This window comes from Emys orbicularis, chromosome 3, assembly GCF_028017835.1.
Source record: "Emys orbicularis isolate rEmyOrb1 chromosome 3, rEmyOrb1.hap1, whole genome shotgun sequence".
NCBI classification, from domain to species: Eukaryota; Metazoa; Chordata; order Testudines; family Emydidae; genus Emys; species Emys orbicularis.
This window is the reverse complement of record NC_088685.1, coordinates 118693066-118709131: the sequence shown is the minus strand read 5'-3', so window position 1 is coordinate 118709131 and position 16066 is coordinate 118693066. Positions and strand designations below refer to the sequence as shown.

At 40.3% G+C, this 16066-nt stretch overlaps 1 protein-coding gene across 1 annotated transcript in view; it reads left to right on the top strand.

Annotated features, from left to right (window-relative positions):
- The window catches only part of RGS17 (regulator of G protein signaling 17), a 91974-nt gene extending 76592 nt beyond the window's left edge, over window positions 1-15382 (top strand). Inside the window, 3 exon segments of the mRNA XM_065401644.1 lie at window positions 8844-8933; window positions 10912-11146; window positions 15194-15382. Coding sequence (XP_065257716.1) covers window positions 8844-8933; window positions 10912-11146; window positions 15194-15382 — 514 coding nt within the window.
- Window positions 15383-16066: the final 684 nt, after the last annotated feature.

Genomic DNA, 16066 nt, shown 5'->3' with positions numbered 1-16066 from the left:
GAAATTAATTCCTGGCCTGTGTTATACAGGAGGTCAGACTAGATGATCACAATGGTCCCATCTGTCTTTAAAATATATGTATCTATGACCTAACTGTCTTTTTTCCCCAGTCTCTTAATTCTGTGATAATTAGACTTCCCAGCAGCAGGAAGTGTCTGTGAATACTATGAATTATAACCCCAGTGAAACAGACACTTCCTGAGGACAAACAGGTTACAGAGAAACATGTGAGAATGTCTGTCAGCCCCCAGTAAGTTTAGCTGAAAATATACATTGATACTAAATGTATACAATGCTGATTTCTAGTTTTAGAGCCAAATTCTGTCCTTGGATGCATGCAAGTTCCATCGACTTCATCTGGTCCTTAGGCTGTGGTGAGGATAAATTTCTTGTTTTTATTACAGCAGTGCCCAGAGGCCCCACCAAGATCAGGACCCCATTTCACTACTTATACAAATGCATAGTAAGAGATGGTCCCTGCCATGAAAAGCCTACAATCTAAACATACAACACAAAGGATGGGATGGAAACAGGTGCAAAGAAGTGATAGGATTTTACCCAAGGTTGCAGAAGTGGGAATAAAATACAAATTTCCTGACACTCCAGTGCTTTTGCCACTAGACCAGTGGTGGGCAACCTGCGGCCCGCGTGCTGCCCATCAGGGTAATCTGATTGCGGACCACAAGACATTTTGCTGACATTGACCGTCTGCAGGCATGGCCCCCCGCAGCTTCCAGTGGCTGCGGATCGCCGTTCCCAGCCAATCAGAGCTGCGGCAAGCGGCAGCCAGGACGTCCCTGCAGCCTGCCACTTCCCGCAGCTCCCATTGGCTGGGAACGGTGAACTGCGGCCACTGGGAGCTGCAGTCGGTGTTGGGGTCTGCAATCAGATTACCCTGATGGGCCGTGTCAGGGTTCCTTCCCCACTCTGAACTCTGGGGTACAGATGTGGGGACACGCATGAAAGACCCCCTAAGCTTATTTTTACCAGCTTAGGTTAAAAACTTCCCCAAGGCACAAATTCCTTCCTTGCCTTAGTATCACTGCCACCACCAAGTGATTAAAACAAACATTCAGGGAGGGCCACTTGGAGCCCTACCTTTCCCAAATATCCTCACCAATTGGTACAGGTGAACACAGACCCAAACCCTTGGATCTTAAGAACAATGAAAAATCAATCGGGTTCTTAAAAGAAGAATTTTAATTAAAGAAAAGGTAAAAGAATCACCTCTGTAAAATCAGGCTGGTAAGTACTTTACAGAATAACAAAAGACTCAAAAACACAGAGGATTTCCCCTCTAGGCAAAACGTAAAGTTACAAAAACAGGGATAAACCTCCCTCTTAGCACAGGGAAAATTCACAAGCTAAAACAAAAGATAACCTAACGCATTTCTTTCCTATTACTCACTATTTCTACAGTACTAGATGCTTAGTTCAGATATGCTTAAGGAGATGTAATTTCCCTGTCCTGTTTCCTGGCTGGCTCCGAGAGACACAGACAAAAAACCTTCCCCCACAGATTTGAAAGTATCTTCTCCCCTTATTGGTCCTTTTGGTCAGGTGCCACCCAGGTTATCTGAGCTTCTTAACCCTTTACAGGTAAAAGAGGAATTAACCCTTTACAGGATAAAGAGGGATTTTATGCTACCCTTAGCTGTATGTTTATGACAGGCCGCATGCAGCACGCAGGCCGCAGGTTGCCCACCACTGCACTAGACTATGCTTTCTTAGTTTGACTTCTACTTTCCATATACCCTGCAGCATATTGAATGACACCAGGGAAAGGGTTTTAATAACTTCCTTATTTTATGTTGATAGAGGTATAGAATGTGCATTGATGGGTATGTAGTGATTTCAAAAATACCTTAACGGTTTGGAGATGATAACTGAGATCATGCTTGTATAAATACTAACTGATGACAGCCATGCATGGATAGGACATCAGCCTAATCACCGGGTTACAATAACATAGATTCATAGATTCTAGGACTGGAAGGGACCTCGAGAGGTCATCGAGTCCAGTCCCCTGCCCGCATGGCAGGACCAAATACTGTCTAGACCATCCCTGATAGACATTTATCTAACCTACTCTTAAATATCTCCAGAGATGGAGATTCCACAACCTCCCTAGGCAATTTATTCCAGTGTTTAACCACCCTGACAGTTAGGAACTTTTTCCTAATGTCCAACCTAAACCTCCCTTGCTGCAGTTTAAGCCCATTGCTTCTTGTTCTATCCTCAGAGGCTAAGGTGAACAAGTTTTCTCCCTCCTCCTTATGACACCCTTTTAGATACCTGAAAACTGCTATCATGTCCCCTCTCAGTCTTCTCTTTTCCAAACTAAACAAACCCAATTCTTTCAGCCTTCCTTCATAGGTCATATTCTCAACACCTTTAATCATTCTTGTTGCTCTTCTCTGGACCCTTTCCAATTTCTCCACCTTTCTTGAAATGCGGTGCCCAGAACTGGACACAATACTCCAGCTGAGGCCTAACCAGAGCAGAGTAGAGCGGAAGAATGACTTCTCATGTCTTGCTCACGACACACCTGTTAATACATCCCAGAATCATGTTTGCTTTTTTTGCAACAGCATCACACTGTTGACTCATATTTAGCTTGTGGTCCACTATAACCCCTAGATCCCTTTCTGCCGTACTCCTTCCTAGACCGTCTCTTCCCATTCTGTATGTGTGAAACTGATTTTTTCTTCCTAAGTGGAGCACTTTGCATTTGTCTTTGTTAAACTTCATCCTGTTTAACTCAGACCATTTCTCCAATTTGTCCAGATCATTTTGAATTATGACCCTGTCCTCCAAAGCAGTTGCAATTCCTCCCAGTTTGGTATCATCCGCAAACTTAATAAGCGTACTTTCTATGCCAATATCTAAGTCGTTGATGAAGATATTGAACAGAGCCGGTCCCAAAACAGACCCCTGCGGAACCCCACTCGTTATGCCTTTCCAGCAGGATTGGGAACCATTAATAACAACTCTCTGAGTACGGTTATCCAGCCAGTTATGCACCCACCTTATAGTAGCCCCATCTAAATTGTATTTGCCTAGTTTGTCGATAAGAATATCATGCGAGACCGTATCAAATGCCTTACTAAAGTCTAGGTATACCACATCCACAGCTTCTCCCTTATCCACAAGACTCGTTATCCTATCGAAGAAAGCTATCAGATTGGTTTGACATGATTTGTTCTTTACAAATCCATGCTGGCTGTTCCCTATCACCTTACCACCTTCCAAGTGTTTGCAGATGATTTCCTTAATTACTTGCTCCATTATCTTCCCTGGCAAAGAAATATATGGAGATATACCTATCTCATAGAGCTAGAAGGGACCGTGAAAGGTCATTGAGTCCAGCCCCCTGCCTTCACTAGCAGGACCAAGTACTGATTTTGACCCAGATCCCTATATGGCCCCCTCAAGGATTGAACTCACAACTGTAGGTTTACCAGGCCAATGCTCAAACCACTGAGCTATCCCTCCCCCCTCCAACTAATAGTGCTCTTAGTTACACCTGTGTAAATTTGCTGTAACATCACTGACTTCACTGTACTTAGACCAGTGTAACTGAGATTAGAATCTGGCTCCTGATGCATCAGCTGAAGTCCACAAGAGTACTGGATTCCCAGAGCATAAAGGATCAGGTCCCAAATGTAAATTACTTCCATTGTTTCAGAATAGCAGGAGGACAAAAGTGTCACTGTAAGGACATTCTGGAACTTTTTGAGTGGCTGAAAGAACTGGGTGGAATTATCAAAAGAGTTTTGGGGACTTTCAGTGGAATTTGTGCTCCTAGATTACTTAGGCTCTTTTGATATCTCTACTCAGTGTATTGTGAGATACAAAAACTACTGGCTTGCAATATTGGCCTAGTAAAATAATTACTTGACAGGACAAATATTTAATTGCTGAACATAGAGACTAAGGGAGAGTAGTATCTTAAAAAGTTAAATGTTGTACATCTGAAACACCAGGATCCCCAACAGCTGATCCAAAATCATTGACAAGGAATTCTGAGCAAGTTTAACCTGGTATTTGCTTGCATTTGAATTTGTACATTTATTTTAAATGGTGTACTGCAGTGTCTGATTAGTCAGATGTTTAGATCCTATGGTCATGAAGTTCCAAATGAAAACATGAATTACTCTTTCAATAATATTATTTGCAGTTGGTAAGATGATTATAGCTATTGCAGAAAGCTGGAAGCTCATGGTGTATTGAAAGCAAGAACAAAGTCACCCCATTTGGCCCTGTTGTAATGTTTTTAGTATTTTCTTCAGAACAATAAAACAACAACAAAAATAGGCATGGAGCACAACCTCTCAATGAACTGGAACTAAAATCCATTAAGTGGCAGCACTTTTCATTCCTCACTATGCCCTTATGCACTCCAGACCTATCCACGTCAAGGCATTATTATTTCTGATGCAACTTTAGCATGTAGAATCTGTGTCTATAGACTACACTTTTTTCAGGGAAGTTAGCTGGATGTATTTGAATAAGTACAGTACACTATAAGGGCACTATCCACTGATTTATGGGGTCCGACTGTTGATCAGCTTACTATTGTTTCACTGTTGCCTGACACCTTCCAAAGGACACACTTTCTCTTCCTAAAAGCTCACAATCAGTTGCTTGGTAAAACTGAGTTTTATCCTGTTTGTTTAGTTTTCCATAACACAACTTGCTTGCAACTTGTTTCCAACGCAGACTACTGCATCTATGTTAACTTGAGGTTTTCAGGTCCCCCTAAATGAGGAATATGCAAACACTTTGCCATTGTGGACTGCTTGATTTCCACAAAAAGAGAGGAATTAATTTTATTTATTTATTTTTACATTATCACAAAAGTTGCAACATAGCTGATATCAATGCAATATTATTAATGAAGGTAACAAATAATGAAAAGTAGAAAACTGGTACTGGGCTCACGGTTATTCATGTTTCTGTAGGTACAGCCATAACACCCAGATTTGAATATCTTGCCCCAGGTGGTTTCACTAAAATTAGATGCATTCAAAATATTCATCTCAAAATGAAAAACTGCTTGGCATTCAAAGTTCTTTACATTTCATTACATGGCTGAAAATAGACTCTCTTTGTGGGGAAATGGTAGATCTCACAAACTTTATGCAAATGTATTATTTTTTTAAATGAAAGTGAACCAGTTTCTAGAGCAAAAAACAAAGAGCTACCCTGAGTGACATTAACTCATTTGTTCAAATGAAAGTTGCCTTCAAATCAAGATGTCATATGTCTGATGAAACACTAACCTTCTGTCAAATGCAGAAAATCAAGTTGGACTGTACTAAAATCATTCAAACCAAGATAGCCAGAAATGTAATGCAAAATGTCAGTCAACAACTATTGTGAACTTAGCGCATCTCTCACTAAAGTAATTGAATTTGAGAAATTGTTCCAACTGACCATATCAACCCGTCAGAGTTTTCTGAGCTTTCCAAGGCTAATTCTAATTTTAATTCTAATAATGACTAATTCAGTCATTGAACTTCATTTATTAACAATGAGGTGAATGAATTAGTGCCAGTTATGTACTTGATACCATCACACTAGCACAAACTACAAAATCGCAGATGACAAAATATTCTTGGTTCTTCTTTAACCTTCTATCTAGATGTATACCAAAGCTCTTAACAAAGCAAAATATAGACTCCTATCCCAGTTTACTGCTCTGATAAATAACAGCTTTGGTGTCTAGTTTCCTATTTCTTTTTCGAACTCACTACCCTATTCATTTTTTTCCAACTTCAGCAGCCAGTCCTGATTCTCATACTTCAGCAGAAGCTTTGCATGAGCAAAGCAAGTAGCATTTGACCCCAAATATCTACTTAAACTAACAGTACAATCTTACACCTCTTGGCTGAGAAACCTGGAGCCCCATTTAAAACTTGGGGTGTGGGTGGTTTGGAGTGGCTCAGCCCTGAGGCAGGCTGATGAGCTCAGTGCAGTTTAACTGCTGCTCACATCGCAGAAGAAAAAAGACGGGTCATTTCATTCTTTTTGGGTTGAATCTTCCTCGTCTTACCCATCACGCGAGCGCTCCCATTAAAATTGCATGAATAAGATGAGTAGGATGTGGTGAATCATAATGCTTTAACTATTTTTAAAAAACTGTTTGCAATCATAAATTAATAAGAGCTTGCTGTACCTAGCAAGCAGGATTGTGTCTGTGATGAAAAGCTGTATTGTCCCAGGGGGAGCTTTGGGAGGGATTGTGCCTTGGGTACAATCCCTCAGAGAAGCACAAGGGAGAGCACATCTGTTGTACTATCCTTTTGTGCTCCTACCCTACACCAACCAGTGGAGTTGGCTGGGAGCTGCCGGTCACCTTTCTGTATCTCCTCCATGGAGTGACTTGTGACCACAGAGGCACTGAAGTCCCTGTATCTAGAGGAGTGTAGGGGCCATGACAGAGGGAGGGAGGCTTCTTGTGACATCTTCTCCCCCTCCTCCCCAAATAAACCTTTGTGCTCTAACCAGGTACAATCTGACCCTAAGCAGTTACACGTGTGGACTTAAAGATTACAAGATGTAAAAAGTGGATGGTCCATATTCTGTTCTTGTTCTATACATGGAACTCCCATTGGCTTCGGTGGGTGCTCCCTTTATAGCTTGACAGGAAATGGGTCAAAAGGAGATGGAAAAAGCTTTTTACCTGCCAACCCCAGAGTTCAGGATGTGTTGTTTCTCCTGCAGCAGTTGATGACATCCTAACACCTTAAGCAGCACAGGAGCTGCATTCCTACGCTGTAACAGGGGAAGCAGAACCAAGGGCCTGAACTCAGGTCTTGGCAGGTAAGTGAAGAAGCAACTGATTTCAAGCAGCTTTGTTTGAAAGTGTATATCTTTGTAATGTTTAAGTCTTAATATGTAATCTGCAATATTTGGGATTTTTAATTGTGGATTTTTAAAAGAGCCCTTGAGTTCACCATACGCTCTGCCAAACTGATGATAAAAGTGTTGATCACGCACCTGAGTGAAGAAGGGGTGGAGGGAAACCTTATTTACAGTTAGAGTGACTCAGAGATGGATTTCTCTTTCAATGTGAGTGGAAGGTACTCAACTCAATCGAAGAGGGAGAAACCATTTCAATTTTTTATACTTGCAACTACATAAGATGATCAGGGGCATTGTGGATATTTGTTATTCAAAATCTGAGCTATATTGGTTGTGGTTTTTTTCCATTGGACAGACTGTTCACGTGGTATGTTCCAGTTCCCAAGCCTAACTCTTATAATCAGATTTCCCATGCAAATATTGATGCCATACAAAAGTTGCTTCCTGTAAGCATCTTCCAGTATTCAATTAATTCTGTTTCTGTAAATCAGGGATCAGCAACCTTTGGCAAGCGGCTCGCCAGGGTAAGCACCCTGGTGGGCCAGGCCGGTTTGTTTACCTGCCGCATCCGCAGGTTCGGCTGATCACGGCTCCCACTGGCCGCAGTTCGCTGTTCCAGGCCAATGGGGGCTGCGAGAAGCCACGGACAGCACATCCCTCAGCCCGCGCCGCTTTCCGCAGCCCCCATTGGCCTGGAACAGCAAACTGCGGCCAGTGGGAGCCGCGATCGGCCGAACCTGCGGACGCGGCAGGTAAACAAACCGTCTTGGCCCGCCAGGGGTCTTACCCTAGCGGGCCGCGGGCCGAAGGTTGCTGATCCCTGCTGTAAATGTTCCTGCTAGTAATTTCACCTGCTAGAATATTCATAGACAGCAAAGAAAAATGAAGCAAATAGGATTCAAAACAGAAAAATATTTGCAGATTTTTTTTTTACATTTTCACCTAGCTTTGAAGATGTATGTATTTATTTATTTTAGAAAAGGAAAGTCATTCTTCTCTCAGCTCCAACCCCCCACTTCGGACTAAGGTATGCAAATTCAGCTACGTTAATAACGTAGCTGAATTTGAAGTACCTTAGTCCGAACTTACCGCGGGTCCAGACGCGGCAGGGAGGCTCCCCCGTCGATGCCGCGTACTCCTCTCGCCGAGCTGGAGTACCGGCGTCGACGGCAAGCACTTCCGGGATCGATCCCAGAACATCGATTGCCTGCCGCCGGACCCTCCGGTAAGTGTAGACGTACCCTCAGTTACAGAAGGCTAATGGAAGTCTTTCTACTGAAAAACCAATAAGTTTTATCGGTATGAAAAACTAATAGTACTTGCCATATGGACAAAATGGCTTACCACTTAATGAAGTGTAATCCATTTAGCACGATATTTGCTAAGTTGGCAGTCCATTAAAAATAAAAGTCAGTTTTCAAAGTAATGTGTCCAGGAGTCCTCACAAATTTGGTTAAAGAGGGAAGGAATTCTATGGGACAGCTACATGCTAAATCTTGTAATTGAAACCACACAACATAATCTTAATGTGGGGGAAATTTTGTTACTCAAAGAATGAATGAATCCCCAACATTGCTGGGGCATTTTTGTAAGTGCCCAATAAAGTCTCTCTCTCTCTTTTTTCTTCTTCCTTTCCTCTTACTTGTTACCAGTATTATTCTGACTTCACTTAGGGCAATCTTTCCAAAAGTGATCTCTAAATTTATGCCAGTTTTTGGGTGCACAACTATGAACTTGTAGTAAATTGCATCTGGAAATAGCATCTGTACCTCCTAATCTGAGTTCTGGGGCATGCAAAAATTTGTGACTGAAAAACTCTCCCAAAACTCGGTTCATATTTAGAGGCTGGTGTGAAACCACTTTGGAAAACGTAGCTCTAAATATATACATACTCCATACATTGGAACATTGCTATAGTCATTATTTTAAATTAACTTTCTCTAGACAAAATAAAGTGTTGTACTACATTGCAGCCTCACTGTTAGGAATGAAGATAGAGGGGACAATGCAGGAAGGCCAACACATACAACCAAAATGGAGAGTATCCAGGTCATAGAGGAATGGTAAGTTTGTCACGTTAAATCTTCCAGTGCTCACAATAGCTATCCAGTAAATCAAATGTCTGTATCTCTAACTTGTCTGTAAGTAATATCAAAACCTCACTTGATCTGAGGCTTCTAGGAAGTTATCTGATGTTCCCTTCTTAAATCTTTGGATAAAAGGCAGTAAAATCAGACATGATGATGAAACGCAAGTAAAGGCATTCCAAGTCCTATCTTACCTACAAAAATAACTGTTTAAATACAGTTGTGAAAATGTTGTTGCCCAAACACATGGGGAGGAGAGAAGATGGGACTAGAGGAACTGTCACTACATATCTTCTGGCCCTCCTTCCATATACACAAATTCAGGGGTCATGCAGTTGCTGCTCCAACTTTGAGTGCAACTGCTGCTGTTCCAAGACCTTGGGGAACAGAAATTTTTCTCCTTCTCTCTGCAAAATTCCCTAGCATCCAGCTGAGTTATTTGGAATAAATGCTGGAGAAAGGATTTTAACCTTAACTTTCTGAACTTGAGATTCTGCTTATTATTCTCTTCTTAAATTAATGTAACTCTGGGGCATAGTGCCATCTTGCTCAGATATCTTCATCAGATTGTAATATTCACGAAGCAAGGAGGGTCCAGTTTTAGAGCAATGAGTTAATGGTTACAAAAAAGGAACTTAATGGATGAAACCAGATTCGATGCCCTACTCAATCCCTAAACTCTGAATAAATTCCAGACACTCTATCCTACTTCTACCTGTTTCTGAACTTCCTGGAAGTGCTGTCTTGTGGACACTGCATGTATACATGCCACAAACTCCTTTAGCTTCAGTGGAGTTGCTTCTTATTTTGACCATTCTGAGAAGAGAATCCAGGCCTCTGAGTCCAAGAAATTATCACTGACTGACAAAACAGAAAATATGGAGTCTGTATTAGTTAACTAAAAAGTTATACCCATTTTGCTCAGGATAGCTTTCTGGAAGTATAAATATTAAATAACTTGTATATCCTGTATTGCTTGTAAAATAAAGGTTGATTAAATGGATTTGAGCACTAGACATATGGTCGAATACTGCTTATTGTGTGACATGTATATTCAAAAGCTCTTAAACACTGGAACTTTCAGAGGCTTCCATCATGCAGGAAGGACAGGATGAGTACCCAGTATTAAATTTAATAGTAGTTAAATAACTTGAACGACTTAACCCTCCAGTTTATTATTTACATATTAAACAATGTAGTCTTCTGATCTCCTATCCAGTGCTTAAAGTATAACAAACTGGGGATAGCTTTCTTCTAAAAGTGGGAATGGGTTGGGTTTTTTCCCCCTTCTTCTGTATCCAATTTTACCAGTAGCATCTGGTGTTACCCATCAAATCATGTGTTAATAGATCATCATTCAGATCAGTAGCACCAAACAAAGGGAAACTTAGCAACTCTTAGGTACTAGAGACATATGCTAATTTAAAATATCTCTCAATTGGTATTTTGTTGGGCCTCATTAGTATGCCCTTGGCTGCCAAGGGCCTCTTTGTTCTTCTCAGCCCTACTGAACCAAATAATGCAGATGCACCTGATTGGCCTAGCATCTTCAGAAGCAAGCAGTGACATCAGATGTCATCTAAACTAGCCTTGAAAGAGAATCCATTATCAGCCATTCAGAATCCAATCTCCTTTAAGTACAGAGGCAGTAATTAAATTCTGCTGTGTCTTTGCAGAATGTCACTTTATTCTTGAGTTTTATGGGTAACAAATAATCTTAGCAGAAAATCAATAGAAAACCAGGGTACCCTGCCTCTTAAAATAAAACAAATTTAATTGGTATTGGGATTATGAACACAGAAGTGAACACCGTGCAAAACTCTACAGTTATGAATGAAGCCCCATTGTTTTCATTAGTTCTTGACTACAGTGTAACTGAGGAGAATTTGGCCCAATGTATGTAAACACTGTTACAAAAACAGAAGCATATTCTAATGATACTTTCTTTTTGCAGCCAAAACCCTACTGCAGATGAAATTATGTCTTGGGCTCAGAATTTTGACAAGATGATGAAAACACCAGCTGGTAGGAACCTTTTCAGAGAGTTTCTTCGAACAGAGTACAGCGAAGAGAACCTGCTTTTCTGGCTTGCGTGTGAAGACCTAAAGAAGGAACAGAACAAGAAAGTTATTGAAGAAAAGTCGAGGCTTATATATGAAGATTATATTTCTATACTTTCACCAAAAGAGGTAAAGCTGGAAATACTAAACTTTCATTTGCTGTAATCAAGGATGGCAGTGCTGCAGGTTCATGTGGTGGGGTCAGAAAACATACCTGACTTGCTAGATCAGACAGATTCTTCACACTGAGGATCTCCAGCCAATGAAAAGGGGCCAGGGTTGGGGTTGGGGGCATTTGGCATCATTCACTCCAGCTTCTCAAATCTCTGGGTAATGAAGCAAGGCTCAGTGATCACAAGGCCAGCAGATGTATGTTGTTCTCTGCTTTTGTAGCGGAAAGTTCCTTTTAGAGATAGGGAGTAAGCCAGGGAAGACGACTTGAGGAGATGGTGCCAGTCAACAACTGTGACATCCCAATGAATAATCTCTTATAATACTTAAAAAGTTGTGTGTGGAGTGATGTCCTGCAATCACTGTTGGAGTTTGTTTTTCTCAATATTTTAGATAAATGCTTGGATCGTGTCAAGTACAATTAGTTCCTTTACTTTCCCTACACTTTGGACAAGATCCTCAACTTTTGTAAACCATTCTAGCTCTAAGCCAATGGAGCTATATTGATTTATACCAGCTGAGGACTTGGCCCTATACATTTATCCTCCAGGATGGTCGCTAGAGGTAATAGATTCCATTGTCATTATCTTGCCTTTCTTATGTCTTGTAATATGCTATGTTGATGTGTGAGTGATACGACTGTCAGTATAGTAAGCTAATAATGTTTTTCTCTTTCACTTATTAATACTCAGATGGCTTTCTAAGCCATCATGTAGCCCACAACTCTCCCCAGCTTTTAGGACTGCTGTAGCATTCTAGTTTCATCATTAATAGCTCAAAAGTGATAACAAATTTCATGCTCAGTGTACATAAAACTTTCCATGCAGATCCCCTTCAGTTTCAATGGCTATCCCAAATCATCTCCTGTCATTACTGTAGATCTTAAGAGGCAAGCAGGAGACCTCTTGAAACCACTTAGACGGGCACGTGAGCTGGGAACCTTTGCCCCAGTCACTATGCACCCTTTTCCCTATGCTGCTATGGGTTTGTCTGAACTATAGCTGTTTACAAACCACTTTAGTGCAAAAGCTTTAGTGTTATCTGGACCGGTGATCTGCTAGGGCACTCCAATCCTTGACTCTGGGAGTCAGCCTTACCCTGCTCTGCTGTGAGAACCCCCACTCCTGGCTGTTCACTCACAGCCTCTGATATGTAAACTGCTTGGATTGTGCAACCAAATGACACTAGCCAATATCTCTGGTCCCAGACACAACCCTAGGAACCTCCGTCTTGCAGGGTCCAGTTATGCCTGCTGGACGCTGCAAGCTTATATGATTTCATCAATTTAACAAAGAAATTGATATGTACCAGGCTTGTTATCCCAAGGGGAGTCGCTGACACGCTTCAAACCAAACGCACTGTATCAGGCAGAATAAACAAACAAATTATTAACCACAAAAGATAGATTTTAAGTGATTATAAGTCAAAGCAGAACAAATTGGATTTGGTCAAATGAAATAAAAGCAAAATGCATTCTAAGCTGATCTTAACACTTTCAGTGCCCTTACAAACTTAGATGCTTCTACAACAGGCTGGCTGTTTGCTCTTCAGCCAGGCTCTCCCCTTTGATCAGCGCTTCAGTCGCTTGGTGGTGATGTCTGTAGATGGAGGTAGAAGAGAGAGGAAGAGCATGGCAAAAGTCTCTCCCTTTTATCATGTTCTTTCTTCCCGCTTGGCTTTGCCCCCCCCCCACACACACACACAATCATATTATAAGGATGAACGTGGGGATGCAGGGTGTTCCCCCAAGATACAGAGTGTCACAACCAACACTCAGTTATGCATATAAACTGCCTGCACACTTTACAGGGTCATTGAGAAAATTCTGGTCAAAATAGACTACAGGTGTGAAAGGTGACTTTTTTTAAATTCCATAAACTCAACCAATTTTCACCAGAACACTCACCAGCAAATATCTTCAATAAGGACTACTTGATGCCACTTTCTCTAACAAAGAGAATTAATCTGCTAGCTGCATAAAATGAGAGCCTAATGCTGTTAACTTCATGTACTCAAAGGCAAATCACCCAAGGGAAAAATCACTTACAGCTAAGAATTTCAGGTCTAGGATAGAGAAGTACAGTTGGTCAGGAGTTGAAATCTGCCCAAAGCAAGTTCCAAGGTTGCAATACTGCCCTTTGCAGCTGCTTCTTCAGTACTATAATACAATACAGGCGCATCTTAGGCGCATTTAACATGTGCGATTTCAGCTTTACGCGGTTGGCAAAAACAAAACCCCAAAAAAGAGAAAAATAACCATTTAAATACTGTTTCTGTAGTGCGGGTGATTCCGCCCGCCATTACACTCAATGTAATTTTGACTGTACGCGATTTTCGCTTTAGGCGCTGACTGCAGAACGTAACCCCAGCGTAAGATGAGACAGACCTGTACACTATCTTGTCTACAGCTTTAGTGATGCATGTTGCATCACATAGTGCTGTGTGCATGATAGGACAGAGTTCACAACAGCCATTTATATGAAAGTACATGGTAAACAAGACAAAAAATATTCTACAGAGTAAATATAAAAAAGTAATAGAAAAACTTGCTAGGAATGTGATATTTGCAGTTAAGTTGGCATCATAATAATGCCTTGTGACTAAGAAATGATTAGACTATAGAATGCATCTTGGAGAAGTGGACTTACTCTATACAAAGACTAAGCCAATAAAGATGTATTAGACTATTATGGCAATAGTACAAGCATACAAGAATGGAAAAAATACAGGTTGCTACATGTCACTCGTAAGGCTGTAGAAAAAACTTGCATGCTATCTTAACTATTTCAATATGGTATTTGGTTATATATTTAAAGACTTTATTGCAATGCATATGCAATATTCATTCCTGATTTTTTTTAATGCTTAACCATGTACCTTTAATGTTCCTCTAACATCAGGGTGTCTCTGTTGCTTTTGGGTTTATATGGACTAAATATATTTGGACAATACTTTTTTTTTTAATATGGGTACAGTGTAGATATATAGACCCAGATCCTCAGCTGATCTAAATAGCATAGGCCCATTGAAGTTCATTGCATGGCTCAAATAGAAGGATCAAAGCAACAAATTGTTCTTGGCTCTTCCATATCAATGCTCTATCTTTTTTCTCCACAACTAATATTTTCCTAACTGGACCCATTTAGGTTTTCCCTATTGCAGCCATATTTTACTTAATCTCATATGAATCTTGTGTTTTAGTAGAACATCAGGGGCAATGTCCCTCTGTCCTTCCTAGATGTCAGAGTTTATTACAAAAGGAATATAAGGTCAGAAATTCAAGTGGAAATTGCAAAATTGCTACCAAGTTAAATATGAATATAAAATTGCCTAAAAGAGGAAATTACCAGAATCTAAAAGGCCTTGAATGGAAGAAAAAAAATGAGACTTAAGACTAATAGCAACATTAGCACAACAATAAAAAAAAGAAACTTTTGGCAATTTGTGACTAGTAAGTATAGTGTTAAGAATAAAACAAAAAACCCAACAACCATGGTACAGTAAGCAGAAAATTTCAGAAGACTGAACAAAAGCAACTAGGAGAAAGCATTTCAGCCAATTAATGAGTCATTCAGTATTTCCCAGGAGGAATATGTTTAAGTTTGGAAAAACTGAGTAAAATGATCAATGTAAAATGAAATGTATATGGAGAGATCCATGTTAATGTATAGCTTTAACTTCCCTGCATTTTTGCTGTGATATAATGGCATCTTTTTCTCATAGTACCTAATGTGAACACAAAGACCAAGGCAAATCAAAATGGGTTTGGTAAGCTCAGATTGTAGTTTTGCCCATACTTGTATAAAATTGACTTTTGAAGAAGCCAAGTACACAAAAAATATAACTGACAAAAGGAAACTGAGCTCTTGGTCCTCTGTGGATTCTTTTTTTTTTTGGGGGGGGGGGGGAGGGGAGAGGGGGCGGAAAATATCTATGAAATATAGATATTTATACGGCCCTTTCCAAATCTGTTGTTTAACAGACATCTCTTTCTATTCTCTTCAGGTTAGTCTTGATTCTCGGGTGCGAGAAGTGATCAACAGAAACTTGTTGGATCCCAGTCCTCACATGTATGAAGATGCCCAACTTCAGATATACACCTTAATGCACAGAGACTCTTTCCCAAGGTTTTTGAACTCTCAGATGTACAAGTCTCTCATCGAAAGTACTGTAGGCTCTACTTCTGAAACTTAGTTCTAATTTTTGGATAAAATAATTTGGGTTTTTTTGGATGGGTGGGAGGGAATAAAAGTAGTTTAATAACATCTGGCGCTGAGTTCCTGGAGAACTACAGTTTAGCACTACTCAGGCTACTGTGAAGAAAACAAATACATATGATGGTCTCTGTCTACATTTTTACCAAGGTCCTCCTTGCTTGAGTTTGCGGGGGAGGGAACAATGGATTTGCCAAAATACATTTGTTTCACACTCCTTTCACTTAACTGCAGTCAAGATTGCAATGATGTATTTGTAGTTTTATGAACAGTCTCCTTGTGTATTCTCACACTGCATGTGCAAGATAAAATTGCTTCACATACCACTTAGTTGTTGCAATATTTAATTCAATAACATAAATTATATCTGTATTTAAGAACTTTTTTGTGCAATACAGTCTTATGGTACATAGAAATAATTGCAGCAAACCAGGAAGGGGCTTGCTGCTTTTTTTTTTTTTTTTTTTTTTTTTTTAACATCACTAACACAGAAAAAAGCCAATTTTTCACGTGTAGCATTATTCAACATGCTCTACTGAGTACAATACACTGACTTTTTGAAGCCAATAATTCTGTATGGGAAAAAGAGCTATTTATCACTGTTTATTTAAAATAAATCAAAGTGGGGATTCCTCTGGTTGGTCACTGCCAAAACTGGCATTTT